This window comes from Gadus macrocephalus, chromosome 17 (assembly GCF_031168955.1).
Source record: "Gadus macrocephalus chromosome 17, ASM3116895v1".
NCBI lineage: Eukaryota > Metazoa > Chordata > Actinopteri > Gadiformes > Gadidae > Gadus > Gadus macrocephalus.
In genome coordinates, this window is record NC_082398.1 from 919,438 (window position 1) to 939,207 (window position 19,770).

At 45.7% G+C, this 19,770-nt stretch overlaps 1 protein-coding gene and 1 non-coding gene across 2 annotated transcripts; both read right to left on the bottom strand.

Moving 5' to 3' along the window:
• Positions 1 to 11,142: 11,142 nt before the first annotated feature.
• On the bottom strand, positions 11,143 to 19,427 carry snapc2 (small nuclear RNA activating complex, polypeptide 2). Its single transcript, XM_060077263.1, has 7 exons — positions 18,963 to 19,427; positions 18,269 to 18,454; positions 17,686 to 17,791; positions 16,901 to 17,166; positions 16,092 to 16,224; positions 13,742 to 13,830; positions 11,143 to 11,997 (listed from the first exon to the last, which is right to left on the bottom strand). The coding sequence occupies exons 1-7, from the start codon at positions 19,194 to 19,196 to the stop codon at positions 11,734 to 11,736; spliced, it is 1,278 nt and encodes a 425-aa protein (XP_059933246.1). The 5' UTR covers positions 19,197 to 19,427; the 3' UTR covers positions 11,143 to 11,733.
• A 141-nt stretch (positions 19,428 to 19,568) lies between these two features.
• Positions 19,569 to 19,650, bottom strand: trnal-aag (transfer RNA leucine (anticodon AAG)). Its single transcript has one exon. It is a non-coding gene; the product is annotated as a tRNA-Leu (tRNA).
• Between the last annotated feature and the right edge of the window lie 120 nt (positions 19,651 to 19,770).

Consider the following 19,770-nt stretch of genomic DNA (forward strand, 5'->3'; position numbering starts at 1 on the left):
GTCGATTGTTCTGATGTTGAAGATTGAACAGTAGTTTGAGAAGTCAGTGGGTCAGAAGTCATTGTTCCATCTGTTGAAGCCAGAACTGTGGATGCGGGAGTCGATGGCTCTGCTGTTGAAGTTTGAACAGTGGATGCGGTAGTCAACGGTCGATCTGTTGAACTCAGAAGTGTGGATGCAGAAGTCGATGGCTCTACTGGTGAGGTTTGTACTGTAGTTTGAGAGGTCAGTGGGTCAGAAGTCAATGTTCCATCTGTTGAAATCAGAACTGTGGATGCAGAAGTCAATGGTCCATCTGTTGAAGTCATAACTGTGGATGCAGAAGTCAATCCTCCATCCGTTGAAGTCAGAACTGTTGATGCAGAAGTTGATTGCTCTGCTGTTGAAGTTTGAACCGTAGTTTGAGAAGTCAATGGGTCAGAAGTCATTGTTCCATCTGTTGAGGTCAGAACTGTGGATACAGAAGTCGATGGTTGATTTGTTGAAGTCAGAACTGTTGATGCAGAAGTCGATGGCTCCGCTGTTGAAGTCAGAACAGTGACTGCAGAAGTCGATTGTTCTGATGTTGAAGATTGAACAGTAGTTTGAGGAGTCAGTGGGTCAGAAGTCACATTTTCATTTGCTGAAGTCAGAACTGTGGATGCAGAAGTCAATGGTCCATCTGTTGAAGTCAGAAGTGTGGATGCAGGAATCGATGAGCCAACTATTGGGGTCAGAACTGTGGATGCAGAAGTCAACGGTTCATCTGTTGAAGTCGGAACTGTTGATGCTGAAGTAAATGGTCCATCTGTTGGAGTCAGAACTGTGGATGAAGAAGTCGATGGCTCTGCTGTTGATGTTTGAACCGTAGTTTGAGAAATCAGTGGGTCAGAAGTCACATTTGCATCTGTTGAAGTCTGAACTGTGGATGCAGAAGTCAATGGTCCATCTGTTGAAGTCAGAATTGTGGACGCAGAAGTCAATTGTCCATCTGTTGAAGTCAGAACTGTGGATGCGGGAGTCGATGGCTCTGCTGTTGAAGTTTGAACAGTGGATTCGGAAGTCAACGGTCGATCTGTTGAAGTCAGAAGTGTGGATGCAGAAGTCGAAGGCTCTACTGGTGAGGTTTGAACTGTAGTTTGAGAGGTCAGTGGGTCAGAAGTAAATGTTCCATCTGTTGAAATCAGAACTGTGGTTGCAGAAGTCAATGGTCCATCTGTTGAAGTCATAACTGTGGATGCAGAAGTCAATCCTCCATCCGTTGAAGTCAGAACTGTTGATGCAGAAGTTGATTGCTCTGCTGTTGAAGTTTGAACCGTAGTTTGAGAAGTCAATGGGTCAGAAGTCATTGTTCCATCTATTGAGGTCAGAACTGTGGATGCAGAAGTCAATGGTTGATCTGTTGAAGTCAGAACTGTTGATGCAGAAGTCGATGGCTCCGCTGTTGAAGTCAGAACAGTGACTGCAGAAGTCGATTGTTCTGATGTTGAAGATTGAACAGTAGTTTGAGAAGTCAATGGGTCAGAAGTCATTGTTCCATCTGTTGAAGCCAGAACTGTGGATGCGGGAGTCGATGGCTCTGCTGTTGAAGTTTGAACAGTGGATGCGGTAGTCAACGGTCGATCTGTTGAACTCAGAAGTGTGGATGCAGAAGTCGATGGCTCTACTGGTGAGGTTTGTACTGTAGTTTGAGAGGTCAGTGGGTCAGAAGTCAATGTTCCATCTGTTGAAATCAGAACTGTGGATGCAGAAGTCAATGGTCCATCTGTTGAAGTCATAACTGTGGATGCAGAAGTCAATCCTCCATCCGTTGAAGTCAGAACTGTTGATGCAGAAGTCGATGGCTCCGCTGTTGAAGTCAGAACAGTGACTGCAGAAGTCAATTGTTCTGATGTTGAAGATTGAACAGTAGTTTGCGGAGTCAGTGGGTCAGAAGTCACATTTTCATTTGCTGAAGTCAGAACTGTGGATGCAGAAGTCAATGGTCCATCTGTTGAAGTCAGAAGTGTGGATGCAGGAATCGATGAGCCAACTATTGGGGTCAGAACTGTGGATGCAGAAGTCAACGGTTCATCTGTTGAAGTCGGAACTGTTGATGCTGAAGTAAATGGTCCATCTGTTGGAGTCAGAACTGTTGATGCAGAAGTTGATTGCTCTTTTGTTGAAGTGTGAACCGTAGTTTGAGAAGTCAATGGGTCAGAAGTCATTGTTCCATCTGTTGAGGTCAGAACTGTGGATAGAGAAGTCGATGGTTGATCTAATGAAGTCAGAACTGTTGATGCAGAAGTCGATGGCTCCGCTGTTGTAGTCAGAACAGTGACTGCAGAAGTCGATTGTTCTGATGTTGAAGATTGAACAGTAGTTTGAGGAGTCAGTGGGTCAGAAGTCATTGTTCCATTTGTTGAAGTCAAAACTGTGGATGCAGAAGTCAATGGTCCATCTGTTGAAATCAGAACTGTGGATGCAGAAGTCGAAAGTCCATCTGTTGTAGCCAGAACTGTGGATGCGGGAGTCGATGGCTCTGCTGTTGAAGTTTGAACAGTGGATGCGGTAGTCAACGGTCGATCTGTTGTACTCAGAAGTGTGGATGCAGAAGTCGATGGCTCTACTGGTGAGGTTTGTACTGTAGTTTGAGAGGTCAGTGGGTCAGAAGTCAATGGTCCATCTGTTGAAGTCATAACTGTGGATGCAGAAGTCAATCCTCCATCCGTTGAAGTCAGAACTGTTGATGCAGAAGTTGATTGCTCTGCTGTTGAAGTTTGAACCGTAGTTTGAGAAGTCAATGGGTCAGAAGTCATTGTTCCATCTGTTGAGGTCAGAACTGTGGATACAGAAGTCGATGGTTGATTTGTTGAAGTCAGAACTGTTGATACAGAAGTCGATGGCTCCGCTGTTGAAGTCAGAACAGTGACTGCAGATGTCGATTGTTCTGATGTTGAAGATTGAACAGTAGTTTGAGGAGTCAGTGGGTCAGAAGTCACAATTTCATTTGCTGAAGTCAGAACTGTGGATGCAGAAGTCAATCCTCCATCCGTTGAAATCAGAACTGTGGATGCAGAAGTCGAAAGTCCATCTGTTGTAGCCAGAACTGTGGATGCGGGAGTCGATGGCTCTGCTGTTGAAGTTTGAACAGTGGATGCGGTAGTCAACGGTCGATCTGTTGAAGTCAGAAGTGTGGATGCAGGAATCGATGATCCAACTGTTGAGGTCAGAACTGTGGATGCAGAAGTCAACGGTTCATCTGTTGAAGTCGGAACTGTTGATGCTGAAGTAAATGGTCCATCTGTTGGAGTCAGAACTGTGGATGAAGAAGTCGATGGCTCTGCTGTTGATGTTTGAACCGTAGTTTGAGAAATCAGTGGGTCAGAAGTCACATTTGCATCTGTTGAAGTCTGAACTGTGGATGCAGAAGTCAATGGTCCAACTGTTGTCGTCAGAATTGTGGACGCAGAAGTCAATGGTCCATCTGCTGAAGTCAGAACTGTGGATGCGGGAGTCGATGGCTCTGCTGTTGAAGTTTGAACAGTGGATGCGGAAGTCAACGGTCGATCTGTTGAAGTCAGAAGTGTGGATGCAGAAGTCGAAGGGTCTACTGGTGAGGTTTGAACTGTAGTTTGTGAGGTCAATGGGTCAGAAGTCAATGTTCCATCTGTTGAAATCAGAACTGTGGTTGCAGAAGTCAATGGTCCATCTGTTGAAGTCATAACTGTGGAGGCAGAAGTCAATCCTCCATCCGTTGAAGTCAGAACTGTTGATGCAGAAGTTGATTGCTCTGCTGTTGAAGTTTGAACTGTAGTTTGAAAAGTCAACGGGTCAGAAGTCATTGTTCCATCTGTTGAGGTCAGAACTGTGGATGCAGAAGTCAATGGTTGATCTGTTGAAGTCAGAACTGTTGATGCAGAAGTCGATGGCTCCGCTGTTGAATTCAGAATAGTGACTGCAGAAGTCGATTGTTCTGATGTTGAAGATTGAACAGTAGTTTGAGAAGTCAGTGGGTCAGAAGTCATTGTTCCATCTGTTGAAGCCAGAACTGTTGATGCGGGAGTCGATGGCTCTGCTGTTGAGGTTTGAACAGTGGATGCGGTAGTCAACGGTCGATCTGTTGAACTCAGAAGTGTGGATGCAGAAGTCGATGGCTCTACTGGTGAGGTTTGTACTGTAGTTTGAGAGGTCAGTGGGTCAGAAGTCAATGTTCCATCTGTTGAAATCAGAACTGTGGATGCAGAAGTCAATGGTCCATCTGTTGAAGTCATAACTGTGGATGCAGAAGTCAATCCTCCATCCGTTGAAGTCAGAACTGTTGATGCAGAAGTTGATTGCTCTGCTGTTGAAGTTTGAACCGTAGTTTGAGAAGTCAATGGGTCAGAAGTCATTGTTCCATCTGTTGTGGTCAGAACTGTGGATACAGAAGTCGATGGTTGATCTGTTGAAGTCATAACTGTGGATGCAGAAGTCAATCCTCCATCCGTTGAAGTCAGAACTGTTGTTGCAGAAGTTGATTGCTCTGCTGTTGAAGTTTGAACCGTAGTTTGAGAAGTCAATGGGTCAGAAGTAATTGTTCCATCTGTTGAGGTCAGAACTGTGGATACAGAAGTCGATGGTTGATCTGTTGAAGTCAGAACTGTTGATGCAGAAGTCGATGGCTCCGCTGTTGAAGTCAGAACAGTGACTGCAGAAGTCGATTGTTCGGATGTTGAAGATTGAACAGTAGTTTGAGGAGTCAGTGGGTCAGAAGTCATTGTTCCATCTGTTGAAGTCAAAACTGTGGATGCAGAAGTCAATGGTCCATCTGTTGAAATCAGAACTGTGGATGCAGAAGTCGAAAGTCCATCTGTTGTAGCCAGAACTGTGGATGCGGGAGTCGATGGCTCTGCTGTTGAAGTTTGAACAGTAGTTTGAGAAGTCAGTGGGTCAGAAGTCATTGTTCCATCTGTTGAAGTCAGAACTGTGGATGCAGAAGTCAATGGCCCATGTGTTGAAGTCGGAACTGTTGATGCAGAAGTAAATGGTCCATCTGTTGGAGTCAGAACTGTGGATGCAGAAGTCGATGGCTCTGCTGTTGATGTTTGAACCGTAGTTTGAGAAATCAGTGGGTCAGAAGTCACCTTTTGATCTGTTGAAGTCTGTACTGTGGATGCAGAAGTCAATGGTCCAACTGTTGAAGTCATAACTGTGGATGCAAAAGTCAATCCTCCATCCGTTGAAGTCAGAACTGTGGATTCAGAAGTCAATGGTTGATCTGTTGAAGTCAAAACTGTTGATGCAGAAGTCGATGGCTCCGCTGTTGAAGTCAGAACAGTGACTGCAGAAGTCGATTGTTCTGATGTGGAAATTTGAACAGTAGTTTGAGAAGTCAGTGTGTCAGGAGTCACTGTTTCATCTGTTGAAGTCTGAACTGTGGATGCAGATGTCCATGGTTGATCTGTCGAAGTCAGAAGTGTGGATGCAGAAGTCAATGGTCCATCTGTTGAAGTCGGAACTGTTGATGCAGAAGTAAATGGTCCATCTGTTGGAGTCAGAACTGTGGATGCAGAAGTCGAAAGTCCATCTGTTGAAGCCAGAACTGTGGATGCAGAAGTCGAAAGTCCATCTGTTGAAGCCAGAACTGTGGATGCAGAAGTCGATGGCTCTGACGTTGAAGTCAGAACTGTGGATGCGGAAGTCGATGGCTCTGCTGTTGATGTTTGAACCGTAGTTTGAGAAATCAGTGGGTCAGAAGTCACATTTTCATCTGTTGAAGTCTGTACTGTGGATGCAGAAGTCAATGGTCCAGCTGTTGTCGTCAGAATTGTGGACGCAGAAGTCAATGGTCCATCTGTTGAAATCAGAACTGTGGATGCGGGAGTCGATGGCTCTGCTGTTGAAGTTTGAACAGTGGATGCGGAAGTCAACGGTCGATCTGTTGAAGTCAGAAGTGTGGATGCAGATGTCGATGGCTCTACTGGTGAGTATTGAACTGTAGTTTGAGAGGTCAGTGCGTCAGAAGTCAATGTTCCATCTGTTGAAGTCATAACTGTGGATGCTGATGTCAATCCTCCATCCGTTGAAGTCATAACTGTTGATGCAGAAGTTGATTGCTCTGCTGTGGAAGTTTGAACCGTAGTTCGAGAAGTCAATGGGTCAGAAGTCATTGTTCCGTCTGTTGAGGTCAGAACTGTGGATTCAGAAGTCAATGGTTGATCTGCAGAAGTCAAAACTGTTGATGCAGAAGTCGATGGCTCCACTGTTGAAGTCAGAACAGTGACTGCAGAAGTCGATTGTTCTGATGTTGAAGATTGAACAGTAGTTTGAGAAGTCAGTGGGTCAGAAGTCACGTTTTCACCTGTTGAAGTCAGAACTGTGGATGCAGAAGTCAATGGTGCATCTGTTGAAGTCGGAACTGTTGATGCAGAAGTAAATGGTCCATCTGTTTGAGTCAGAACTGTGGATGCAGAAGTCGATGGCTTGGCTGGTGAAGTTTGAACTGGAGTTTGAGAAGTCAGTGGGTCAGAAGTCACATTTTCATCTGTTGAAGTCACAACTGTGGATGCAGAAGTCAATGATCCAACTGTTGTCGTCAGAATTGTGGACGCAGAAGTCAACGGTCGATCTGTTGAAGTCAGAAGTGTGGATGCAGAAGTCGATGGCTCTACTGGTGAGGTTTGTACTGTAGTTTGAGAGGTCAGTGGGTCAGAAGTCAATGTTCCATCTGTTGAAATCAGAACTGTGGATGCAGAAGTCAATGGTCCATCTGTTGAAGTCATAACTGTGGATGCAGAAGTCAATCCTCCATCCGTTGAAGTCAGAACTGTTGATGCAGAAGTTGATTGCTCTGCTGTTGAAGTTTGAACCGTAGTTTGAGAAGTCAATGGGTCAGAAGTCATTGTTCCATCTGTTGAGGTCAGAACTGTGGATGCAGAAGTCAATGGTTGATCTGTTGAAGTCAGAACTGTTGATGCAGAAGTCGAGGGCTCCGCTGTTGAAGTCAGAACAGTGACTGCAGAAGTCGATTGTTCTGATGTTGAAGATTGAACAGTAGTTTGAGAAGTCAGTGGGTCAGAAGTCATTGTTCCATCTGTTGAAGCCAGAACTGTGGATGCGGGAGTCGATGGCTCTGCTGTTGAAGTTTGAACAGTGGATGCGGAAGTCAATGGTCGATCTGTTGAAGTCAGAAGTGTGGATGCAGAAGTCGATGGCTCTACTGGGGAGGTTTGAACTGTAGTTTGAGAGGTCAGTGCGTCAGAAGTCAATGGTAGATCTGTTGAGGTCAAAACTGTTGATTCAGAAGTCGATGGCTCCGCTGTTGAAGTCAGAACAGTGACTGCAGAAGTCGATTGTTCTGATGTTGAAGATTGAACAGTAGTTTGAGAAGTCAGTGGGTCAGAAGTCACGTTTTCATCTGTTGAAGTCAGAACTGTGGATGCAGAAGTCAATGGTGCATCTGTTGAAGTCGGAACGGTTGATGCAGAAGTAAATGATCCATCTGTTTGAGTCAGAACTGTGGATGCAGAAGTCGATGGCTCTGCTGGTGAAGTTTGAACATTAGTTTGAGAAGTCAGTGGGTCAGAAGTCATTGTTCCATCTGTTGAAGTCAGAACCGTTGATGCTGAAGTCAATGGTCTATCTGTTGAAGTCAGAACTGTGGATGCAGAAGTCGAAGGCTCTGATGTGGAAATTTGAACGGTAGTTTGAGAAGTCAGTGGGTCAGAAGTCACTGTTTCATCTGTTGAAGTCTGAACTGTGGATGCAGATGTCCATGGTTGATCTATCGAAGTCAGAAGTGTGGATGAAGAAGTCGATGGCTCTGCAGGTGAAGTTTGAACTGTAGTTTGAGAGGTCAGTGTGTCAGAAGTCACCGTTTCATCTGTTGAAGTCAGAACTGTGGATGTAGAAGTCAATGGTCGATCTGTTGAAGTCGGAACTGTTGATGCAGAAGTAAATGGTCCATCAGTTGGAGCCAGAACTGTTGATGCAGAAGTCCATGGCTCTACTGGTGAAGTTTGAACTGTAGTTTGAGAGGTCAGTGGGTCAGAAGTCAATGTTCCATCTGTTGAAGTCATAACTGTTGATGCAGCGGTCGATTTCTCTGCAGTTGAAGTTTGAGAAGTCATTGGGTCAGAAGTAATTGTTCCATCTGTTGAAGTTAGAACTGTGGATGCAGAAGTCAATCCTCCATCTGTTGATGTCAGAACTGTGGATGCAGAAGTCGATGGATCTACTGTTGAAGTTTGAACCGTAATTTTAGAAGTCAGTGGGACAGAATTCACAGTTGTGACTGTTGAATTCAGAACCGTGGATGCAGAAGTCACCGTTCCATCTGTTGAAGTCAGATTATTATTATACTTATTATATTATACTCTTAAATTATACATAATTGAATAGCAATTTGACCAATTATATTCATGACATTAACGATGATGAAAAGAATAATTCTGACATGTTTAGTCTTAATCTACATATTTTACTCTACATTCTGTACGTGATAGTTCACGCAGGAGGCTTCAGTATTAAATTAGTTACTTGTAAAAATAATCTATCAACAGTTTATCACCTAGAAGATCTCCGTCTCATATCTGCACTCGATTTCTTACGGAAATTCAGGCAATAAATCAGGCTCATAAAACCTTCAACCATGAGATTCGTTTATGTAGAAAGAAACTTAAAGACACCGGGCGAAACCTAACTGAATCATGTTATGAACACCCCCCCACCGCCCCCCAAACAAAGACACACATACGCACACACATACACACGCATGCAAACACAAACGCGCAGCCTAAACCCTACTATAGGAAGCACATTCAGAAAGGATGACATTCACTCATCCTTTTTTCAAACATTTTCCTAGGCTGGGGCATTATTTAAAAATGGATCGAATTCACAAATAAATAGAAATAAAGTAGGTGAGTCCTTGTTTCTACAACATGAACAGCGTCCTGCAGCTGGTGCGTTGATTAATGAAGTGTGCGGCGGGGGCAGGGCGGATACGAGCTGAACCCGTCCCAGGTTCTGACACAACCACATTAAACTAACCGACAGGTTCAACTAACTGGTTAAACTCGACGGGCGTGCGTGCAAGACATCAAGATATATAGTCAGTTATACATCATATATATATATACATGAATGAGAGAGAGAGCGCGACAGTGAGAGAGAGAGAGAGAGACAGAGACAGAGACAGAGACAGAGACAGAGAGAGAGAGAGAGAGGGACAGAGAGAGAGACAGAGAGAGAGAGGGACAGAGAGAGAGACAGAGAGAGAGAGAGAGAGAGAGAGAGAGACAGAGAGAGAGAGTAATTTACATTTAGGGCATTTAGCTGACGCTTTCATCCAAAGCAACTTACAATATGTACATTTGTCAGAAGGTGAAACAATATATCGCTGTCAGTACAGTAAGGAACAGTAATTAGTACAGTCATTTAAATTACATGCATATAGAGAGAGAGACAGATAGTAATTTACTTATATACAGTATACATAAAAAAAAATCAGATATATCTCTATATATATATATCATCTATAAATTATTATATACTGTAAATATATCTCCCTTTATATATAGATAGAGTCAATCAATATATACATATGATGTATTAATTAGTATATGCTGCTCTACCTCTATAGATACCCCGGCATCAAGCCGCTATTCAAGTCGCCATAATTCATATATTACGCCTTTATTTCTCATCGGTTAAAGCACCTTGTTAGCTTTGTATTTAACCGATAAACCTCATCCTCCTCACCACCTACAAGGCCCTAAACAACCTTGCACCCCCGTACATAACAGATCTCCTCCAGCGCCACTCCCCCACTCGCTCCGCTGAGGCCCACCTTCTCACCCCCATCACCAGGACCAAGTTAGGGTATCTGCAGGTTTCAGCAAGTCCAATATAAGACTATCTAAGACCTTTTTGATACCACCTTGAATGAAATTTAAGACCTAAAACACGCAATGGTGGGGGTTGGCAACAGACGCGAGCCAACTTCGGAAACGGACGTCTTCCAGCCAACTGTTCTTGAATTTGCACCTACCCATTGTCGCAGATAATCGTTCATATATGCAGCTATCAAGAAAGAAGCCTCTCTACATGTCCTTTCTGAAAAGCTCCCAGAGAAAGATAAAAAAAAAAATAGTCCTGCCCCGACAAATTTAAGACCTTGAGTTACAGTATTCAAGACAAGCATGTGACATTTGTAACGAATTTAAGACTTTTTAAGGCCTTCAATTTAGAAACATGAATTTAAGACTTTTTAAGGATGCGCGGACACCCTGAAGTAGCGCACCCTGGGGGACAGAGCGGACACCCTGAAGTACCGCACCCTGGGGGACAGAGCGGACACCCTGAAGTACCGCACCCTGGGGGACAGAGCGGACACCCTGAAGTACCGCACCCTGGGGGACAGAGCGGACACCCTGAAGTACCGCACCCTGGGGGACAGAGCCTTCGCCATCGCCGCCCCTCCGCTCTGGAACTCCCTCCCTATCGCCATCCGAAAATCCCGATACACTCCTTTGATTCAAGAGTCAACTTAAAACCCATCTCGTCAGGACCACCTACAACATCTGACAAATCATCCTCCGCCATCTTCCACCCTTTCTCCCTCTCTTATTGTGACGTCTATTGTTGTGGTGTCGTTTATTTTCCTTTTGTTTGAGTGTCTGTACTGTCCGTATTCCTTTTTTTTGTTAAGCGTCTTTGAGTACTTACTGATAAGCGCAGTAAAAAACAGATGAATTATTATGATTCATTCATACGATACATTTCTTCCTCCTTCCACCATCTCCTCCATTATCTACAACATGAATCGCTCACCCTCCACCAGCGGTCCACAGAGGACCACCACCCAGGTGAACACCACCCAGATGCTCCTACGAGAAGTCGAGGCCATCGCGGCCCGCAGCCTTTCTGAAGTTAGCCGGGGAGAAACGGTTCCTCATGAAAAAAAAAAAGAGAGCGTAATCCCTTGTTTGAGCGCGTCCAGCGGGATCCCAAGGAGCTCCGGTGTCTGAATGTGCAGTTTGCTACTGTGGTCGTCCTTATCTCCCGGACATCCCAGTCCACCAGTAGGAAGCTGGCGTCAGCTCATAAAGGGCTCTACGTGTGATAAGGAAGAGGGAGTATGCGGCCATACCCCAACAAAAAGTAATCAAACAATATTCAAATTCCACAACACTCCTCGGCAACTCTGATAATATTTATTGGAAGATGGTTACAGGGTAATAAAAGTCCTTCCTGAAAGGGGCAACGGTTTAAGGAAACAAAAAACGATTTCAGGCCAGGGTAGAACAGATCGAACAGATTGAAAATCTTTTAACCGACAATGTAGGTGTTACGTATAATTTCTTCAAAAATGGGTTTGGTTGCATTGGTCTTTAATGATTGACCGAATATTCATTAACTAGCGGTTAAGGCAAGCGCCTGACCTTTGAAGGGATATTTATTATCACAAACATATCTTAATAGTAACAACCATACCGTACAGAATAAACTTTACTCTCACTTGCGGATCCCACGGACATTCATTAGAAAAGGTTTTACATGCATGCAGAGTCTGGGCTAGATGGGGTCTGGGGGACCCGACACAACTGCAGCACCAGACGAGCTCTTTCTACGGCCCTGCCTCAACCCCCGCACAGCGGCGGCTCACGTTCAGCGACGCCAGACGTACTTCTCGACGTGCGTCAGACCCTGTGCGCCTCACAGAACGTAAACAGGGAGGACCGGGCGTACAGCGAGCGCTACTTCGGGGCGCGGCGTGTGTCCACAGGCTAGCTAAGAGCGTTTCACCAATAGCTTCAAGGGCAGCCTGAACGGGTTGAGGGGGCACAGCGGGGGCTCGGGCGGCGTGGGTGTCTTCGCCGCTACCACGCGCTCGCCGCGGTCATTCGAGTAGTTGTGTTCTCCCGCGGCGGCCGAGTTCACGGCGTCCCGGCTGGGTCCCGCTTGGGCGGGGCCGGGGCTGGTGGCCGCGGCCGGCGGCGGGGGGACCTCACCCCTCTCTGCCCGCGGGGCGGGGGCGGAGAGGCTGGCGTAGGTCTGCATGGGGTCAGGGGTCAGGGGGAGAGAGACGTAAGCGGGTTGGGCAGAAAGAGCAGCTCTGTTGATCCTCCGTGGTGTGCGTTGTTGGTTGAGGGGACAGTGTAGGGGCCAAAGAGGATCTCATTGATTAATGATAAGTTAGATAAAAAACAATTAATCATTGGTAATGATGATTGTTTTATTATTTACAAGGTTAGGGTTAGGGTTATGTATTAATGATAAAAACATCTCTATATTTGTATTTCCGGTTATATAAATATGACGTTTCTGTTTGGTATTAACCAATGCTAAATATTAGGGTTGGACTTTAACTTTGGTGAGTTGGAATCAGATACTGTGGGAAGCAACACAGTTCTTTCTTTTCTGTGTGTTTGATATTATTATTTTGCTCTTTTCTTTTTTTAATTTTGCTGCGATATAAAAAAGAAATAAAACAACAAATACTCAACAAAGACTTTCGCTGAGAGGAGTGAAACAGAGTGCCCCTGCACGTTTGGTGGGTGAGTGGACGTGGCCGGTGGGGGGGGGGGGGTTGTGTGTGTGTGTGTGTGTGTGTGTGTGTGTGTGTGTGTGTGTGTGTGTGTGTGTGTGTGTGTGTGTGTGTGTGTGTGTGTGTGTGTGTGTGTGTGTGTGTGTGTGTGTGTGTGTGTGTGTGTGTGTGTGGGGGGGGGGAGATAGCTTGGTGAAGCAGCCTCACCTGGCCCAGTGCTACTGGACTCTGCGGCTGGGTGAGGCTACATACCTGTGCTGCAGTGAGTAATCTGTGTGCACAGATTAGACCAGCCTTCACCACACGCCCTCACGGTACGACACGGCAGCATCGGGCCGTGTGGCGTTATAAAAACATCATTAAACCGGATTCCAACAGCGCCATCCCCTGTGCCCTTATAGCCCCGTAAAAGTCCCCCAGGCGGGGTGTAGCACGCGGACACCGCCCCAGGCACCGAGGTAGGGCGTGACAACCCTCGCTCAAGGCATATGTTGGTGTCACTGTTTCTATTATTAGATTTTTTTTTTACATTGCATTTAAATAATGTGAAGTACTGGCACTGGGCCACTTTATGATTTATACTGTTTAGACTGTTGATAATGTTTGTCCTTACTTTAGAATCTATTTTTGTTTTCTTTAGCACTTCTTTGTATCGTCATTGTATTGTTTTATATCCTGTGTTTCCACGGCTGCTGTAACCAAGGGATTACATCTCCGGGGGATTTACAACGTTTTTATTTTTTTTATTGAATGAGTGTGAATTTTTTCTAAACCAAAGGCCGGTTCTCCCCTTACGGGTTTGATCTGCGTTCTAATTTGTACACAGTTGAACCCCGTACCTTACCAGGGGTTACCGGTATGGTACTGGGTTTAACCCCGTTGGGAGCCACAGCTATACGATTATTGTGAACAGGGACATTTTACATCAGTCAGACTTTAGTATTTATTTTTCAAGTATCCATGACGACCCAACAACCCCAGTAAAAGGAATGACTGAGGGTGTTTTATTGTCTGCAGCCATATTCCAGAGGTGAAGACACGCGCTTTTAAACGGGGTGCAGCTTTATGGGCCATGACTTCTTCATGTAATGTTTAACTTTTTCCCATAAAAAACCTGACTAAGCTTCACGAAACAAATAACAGAAGGGAAAATAAACAGTTTTAAAGTTTTAAAGCCTGTGCGGGATCACACTTTTATTGTGTTGTTTCTTTATTTTGGCCCACACCCTCCATCTGCGTTTGTGTGATTACCTCGATCATGTGCTGGCGTAGTTTGCCTCCATCCAGCAGAGGGAGCTCTTCTGGCAGCGCCATCAGAAGGTCCAGCACCACAGCGCACTCTGGAGGCCAGGAAAGGAAAGGCAGCAAGAAATTAATCATACGATTTGCCTGACATCACAGGTAGTCAGATTACAGTATTGTGTTTCTAGACAACACAACAGGGCTTTTGATCTGGTATTGCCAATTTAATATAATGAAGCTGTAATGTATAACTATAATATAATATATACACACACACACACACACACACACACACACACACACACACACACACACACACACACACACACACACACACACACACACACACACACACACACACACACACACACACACACACACACACACACACACACACACACACACACACACCCCAGTGCATTTTGCGCTAAATCATTAAATTGGCACATCTCAAACCATCTCCATGTTACGAGACGTAATGTGACGTAGAGTCCCATCATTGCAGTAAGAGACGTTTATTCGTTTTTCTTTGATTTACCAAACTTCCCTGTTGTCCCGACCAGAAGGCTAGGCTAGGCTAGGCTATCCAGAGGGCGACTTCCAGGGGCCCCGTGTGACACCCACCAGGGACCCGCCCTGGCTCCTCAGGGACCTCAGAGCTCCGCCCTACCTTCCCCCGGGCCGGTTGAGACACTGCACTGCATCCGTCACCAACACCCTCGGCTCAAAGCCACGCCCACCTTCCAGAAAACCCTTACCGAGTTCTGAGTTACTAATATGGGTCTGTCGTGTTTGGGTAATGATTCTACAATACTGGTGATGATGTCACCTTCGTTAGCAGATTACCAGGGAAACGGCCGTGGCCGCTGACTCACTGCAATTATTTGCAATGTCAACTATGACTTGGATTCACTTCGACCAATCAGGAACGGCGATTAGTAATAAGGAACGACGCGGGTTCCACCGTGGCGGTCAACATCGTAACGGCCTTGTGGGGAGGGGTGCGGCCGGCCAACCCTTTATTATCTGATCTGATATCAGATCAGATAATAAAGGGTCGGACGCCCGGCCACTCATCAGAGAGGATAAGAAAACGGCATTGTTCATTCGATTGAAATAAAATGGAATTAGGTCTTAAAACAGTAAACCAAGACCCCATGCAGCCCAGAGAGGAGACAGTGCAGGAGCCCAAGAGGAACACATCGATTGATAATAATAAGTTTATGAAAAATAATTTATTATTGGTAATGACAATTGAAAAAACATTTCTATATTTTGTGTTTTCGATTCTATAAATAGGGGTTTAGTATTAACTAATACTAATCCTAAGGTTTGGACGCGACTTTTGCTAGTAGGAGTCAGATACTGGGGGAAGTTTTTTGACCGTGCGTTTGATATTATAATTTTGTGTTTTCTATAAAAATGTGGTGGTGATTTTGGGTGGGTGGGCTAAAGAATGCATTACATTTATCAATACTTCACAGGGCTCCAGACGCCATGAGGTCACCTTTATATATCTCTGTTCATAACTTTCATATAATGTGAATGTCGGATTCACAAACCGATTAGAAAGTAAATAATCCACTTCGTTCATTTTCATGCTAACGCCCACCATACTGCACTTGCGCTACTGTGCTGTGATTGGTCGAAGGTCACTGTACTGTAGCTACTGGGCTAGGTCAACCTTTGGGCTAAACTAATTTAGCCCAAATGGGAAGCATATGAAGGGGGCGTGTCAGGGCACCTGTCAATCAAACTTCAATGGAAGCTTACGCTACTGCGCTTGGGCTAAATGAAATTAGCCCAAATGGGGGCGTGTCATGACACCTGTCAATCACAATAAAATGCCCGCTTACGCTACTGTGCTTGGGCTGAATGACTTTAGCCCAAATGGGAAGCATATGAAGGGGGCGTGTCACGATACCTGTCAATCAAAATTGAATGGAAGCTTACGCTACTCCGCTAGGGCTGAATACATTTAGCCCGTTCACTAGAAAAAACCGAAGATATGTCATATATCCTGGGTTTTTCTGTCACTTTTTGGTGCTGGTGCTGCTTTAGGTTTACCAAAATTTAAAACAATATGTTCTAAGGTTTTTAATAATATTTGTTCATTTTTACTGTAAAAGGTAGGGAGGGCTTAGCCCTGTTAGCCCATTTATACCAGCCGTCCCTGAAAATAAAGTCAACTTGTCTCGTTGCTCGGGTCAGAAACGCTGTTTGAGACTCACCCCACCAAGTGGTACACTGACGGAAAAGAGGAGCGAAACGGAGTGCCACTGCCGACAGCATGAACCCACAGTGTAGTTAGTGGACGCTTATTTCGTTGTAATATAACGGAGACAAAGACGTGCCCTACCCAAGGGCGAGAGGGGGCCGTCCTTGCCCTCCCTCCAGGGATGGGAGAGGTGCAGGTATATCTTATTGAAGTCCACGAAGCACTTCGACCTCTGCTCCTGTTGACCTGCCTTGCCTGGGCCTTCAACAGGTTCCTGAAACGATTACACAAGATGTTGAATTTCTCTATGCCAAACCAAATTAAATAAAATCACTTTAATTAAGGTTAAAGTCACAGGCTTTATTTGCAGTTAACTGATTTGTTGAGCCAGACATAGAGGGAAACCCATTGGAGCATGTAATCATTTCAAACACTGTATTATTCTGGGTTATTATTTGGATGCAGGGCATTAACTTATAAAGTGAAGTGAAACAATCTCAAAACGTATCACTTAAACTTTTTGTGGGTATCACTGTGTTTCTCATGTCATGCTTTCTCAAATAATTAAAAACAACTTTATTTCTGGTATCCTAGCGGTCCATTAATCACGCTACAAAGTTCCTTGTCTAGATAGTTTTCTCTTGGTAATGTTATTTTATTTAAATGTTGTTGCATCTGATTTAACCTAGACTATAAGATATTGTGTGTGGATAAAATTCTCTATAAAAGGTCACATCATTTCAAACGAGGCGTGGTTCGCTAGCCATTCAAGGACCTGTGTTAGCAATCAACATTAACATTAGCATTAGTACAGCAAAAAAACACACAGGTCTTACCAATGTGTTAGCAATCGCCAATAGCATTAGCATAGCATCGAAACACACAGGTCTTACCAATGTGTTAGCAATCGCCAATAGCATTAGCATAGCATCGAAACACACAGGTCTTACCACCCTTGAGCCAGGCTTGTCCGTTGCCCCGGCAACGGCCGACGCTTGGCTGAGCCGCCGCAACAGAGGCGTGGAGGCGGCTGCTTGGCAACCTGCCCCTGGCAACGCAACGGAGGGCGTGGCTGAGGGCCCCTGCCCCGGCGTGGACGGAGGGACAAGCACCCCTACAGGGGGGCCTGACAGGGGGACCCGGGTCAGGGTCACCACGGGGGTCTGGAGGACGGGGGCCAGGCCCCCCGGGGAGGGGCCCCTGGGAGGGAGGGGCCCTGAAGGGGATCAGGATGGAGAGTCAGAGATACTTTAACTACATCTTATCGTACAAGAGTAAACAAGTACTAATCTTATATTATTAATGCAATAATAATAATAATATTATTATTATTATTTTAAATATTACTTATCTTATTCGACCTAATTCTATCGTTTTGTTCTTATTATATCGTGGACCAGAGATAAACTCAATTTAGGTTCCTAGATCTCTGGCCCATTGACAGTAAAGTTGACTTTGACTCCGATCTAGGCTTGGTTCCTCAACACTCATATAGTAGCAACAATACAAGATCCCGATAAAGTTAGTAAAAAATAAGTAAAATGTGTATGTAAAAATAAGTGGCAGCATCAATGAGGTAGCATATGATGCAGATTAGTACAGAAAACCCCACAACTCATCGGTCCACAGACTTCTTCCTGTTTGGTTTAGATTCAAGCAAGATGCACCATGAAGGTCCCGCCCCCTCGCCTCTCAGCCAATGAACTGAAGAAACAGAATTTTTTTGTGTGTCCACCTGGAGTGACAGGGCCGGTCGTGGGGGGCTGGGCGTGGCCAGACCGCGGGGGAGAAACTGCAGAGTTCAAAGGGGTCTGAGGTTCTGTGGACGACACGACCAGCATCTGAGAGAGAGAGAGAGAGAGAGAGAGAGAGAGAGAGAGAGAGAGAGAGAGAGAGAGAGAGAGAGAGAGAGAGAGAGAGAGAGAGAGAGAGAGAGAGAGAGAGAGAGAGAGAGAGAGATTATATTTACCTGGTAAATATAAACTAGAACATCATTCATGTAATAAATACTTAAAAGAAAAATAAACCTGATTTAATTAATCAACGCAAACACATGACTTCATCGACCTGAGCTTTTATTCTTAAACATGGGTACGAAACACTGAATCGTTAGAGTGTAGCCACGGCGTGTTGCACTTTCACAGTAGACACTAAACCAACCGCACGTGCAATCATAGCGCAGCCGCGACACAGACCGGCACGCCGGCTGTCTCGATGACTCTCTCTCTCACTCTTAACCTCCATCATACACCTCCATCACTCGTCTCCATAGCAACCTGGAACCACAACACCCACTAGCCCCGGCGCCCGCGCCCTACCTGGGAGAACGCCTTGGCGATGTCCCCCTCCAGGTCCCCCGCCACGAAGCGGGCCGTTTCCCGCCACAGCTGGAGAGGCTCCTCCCCCTCGCCCTCAAGCCCCGCCTCGTTACTCCGCTGCCTCCGCAGCTGACTGGCCCCCCTGCTGACCGCCCGGACCTTCAGCTCACGCACCACGGTGCACAGCTGGGGGCGGGTGGAGGAAGAGAGAGAGAGAGAGAGAGAGAGAGAGAGAGAGAGAGAGAGAGAGAGAGAGAGAGAGAGAGAGAGAGAGAGAGTAGTGATGGGACAGGAGAGAGGAGTTTGATTAAAGGATTCCTATATTACGCAGGTTCAAGCAGCTGACCTGCTGTTTGAGCGTACTGTGTGCTGTTTAGATGTGCTTACTGTCAGGTCCACCACCTCGTGTGTAGATAAGTTACCTGTTCATCATGTGTCGCTTAATTGTTAATATATATTTATATAGTTGTGCTGACCCCCACAAAAGAAAATACATACTACTGACATTGATTACAGAAACATAATTGTGTGAGTGACTGAGTGAGTGTGTGAGTGATTAAGTGTGCGTGCAGTGTGCTTGCGCGTGTGTGTGTGTGTGTGTGTGTGTGTGTGTGTGTGTGTGTGTGTGTGTGTGTGTGTGTGTGTGTGTGTGCAACCCCACGAAGGGCCGTCGTGCAGAGCGTAGGGTGCTCACCTCCTCGATGGACCGCTTGGGAACCCTCTTCTGCAACCACTCATAGTCGATGTCCGGCTCGACGCGACGGTGGTGCTTGAGCCACTCGAGGCCCTTCAGCAACCTGCGCTGCTCGGTGACCCCCCAGGTGCACACATTCTCCATAAGCCCTCGCCGTTCGCGCACCTGCTTCTGCACCGTTCTGCGCTCCTCGTAGCGTTTGGTCAGGATGCGCTGCCGAGGCGGGGGCTTCATGGTGTCCTGAGGCGACGGTCGGGTCCTAATGTAATGTTGTTGCTGTTGCTGTTGCTGTTGTTGCTGTTTTCTCTCCGCTCATGCCATGAAGATAAACAGTCGGCTGAGGGTTTGGAGGGGACGGCTTGTGGCAACACTGCCTTGTTGCCGGAAACACAATTTCGAGCTCTACGGCGAGCGATAAGGCCGTTTACGCGCATGCGTACGCATGTGCCGCGCCGAACTGCGCGGCAAATGCGCGGCAAAAAAACTCCGCAGTTCGGCGTTGACTTCTTGCGGATACATTTTATAATACAAACGAGAAAAAACTAATTTTGGAGTACCGAGTGAAACAAAGTCGACGGTGGATCGCACCGTAGAACATAAAAGATATGGCAGCGGTGGGATTTGAACCCACGCCTCCGAAGAGACTGGAGCCTTAATCCAGCGCCTTAGACCGCTCGGCCACGCTACCCCTATAAACATTTTGTTGAGAAAAATTAATAAATTCAATTACCCAAAATATCGTGTAGTAGGTAAACCTAGTTATTGTATAGCATATTTGATCCAGATTTTGAACACTGTATTTACATTA

Excerpts from the sequence above, each read along its gene's own strand:
- snapc2 (XM_060077263.1), bottom strand. The coding sequence starts at position 19,196 with ATGAAGCCCCCGCCTCGGCAGCGCATCCTGACCAAACGCTACGAGGAG. Across the intron at positions 17,792-18,268 it reads TCGCCAAGGCGTTCTCCCAG|ATGCTGGTCGTGTCGTCCAC; the intron begins GTAGGGCGCGGG and ends TCTCTCTCTCAG. Across the intron at positions 13,831-16,091 it reads CGGCCCCCTCTCGCCCTTGG|AGTGCGCTGTGGTGCTGGAC; the intron begins GTAGGGCACGTC and ends CCTGGCCTCCAG.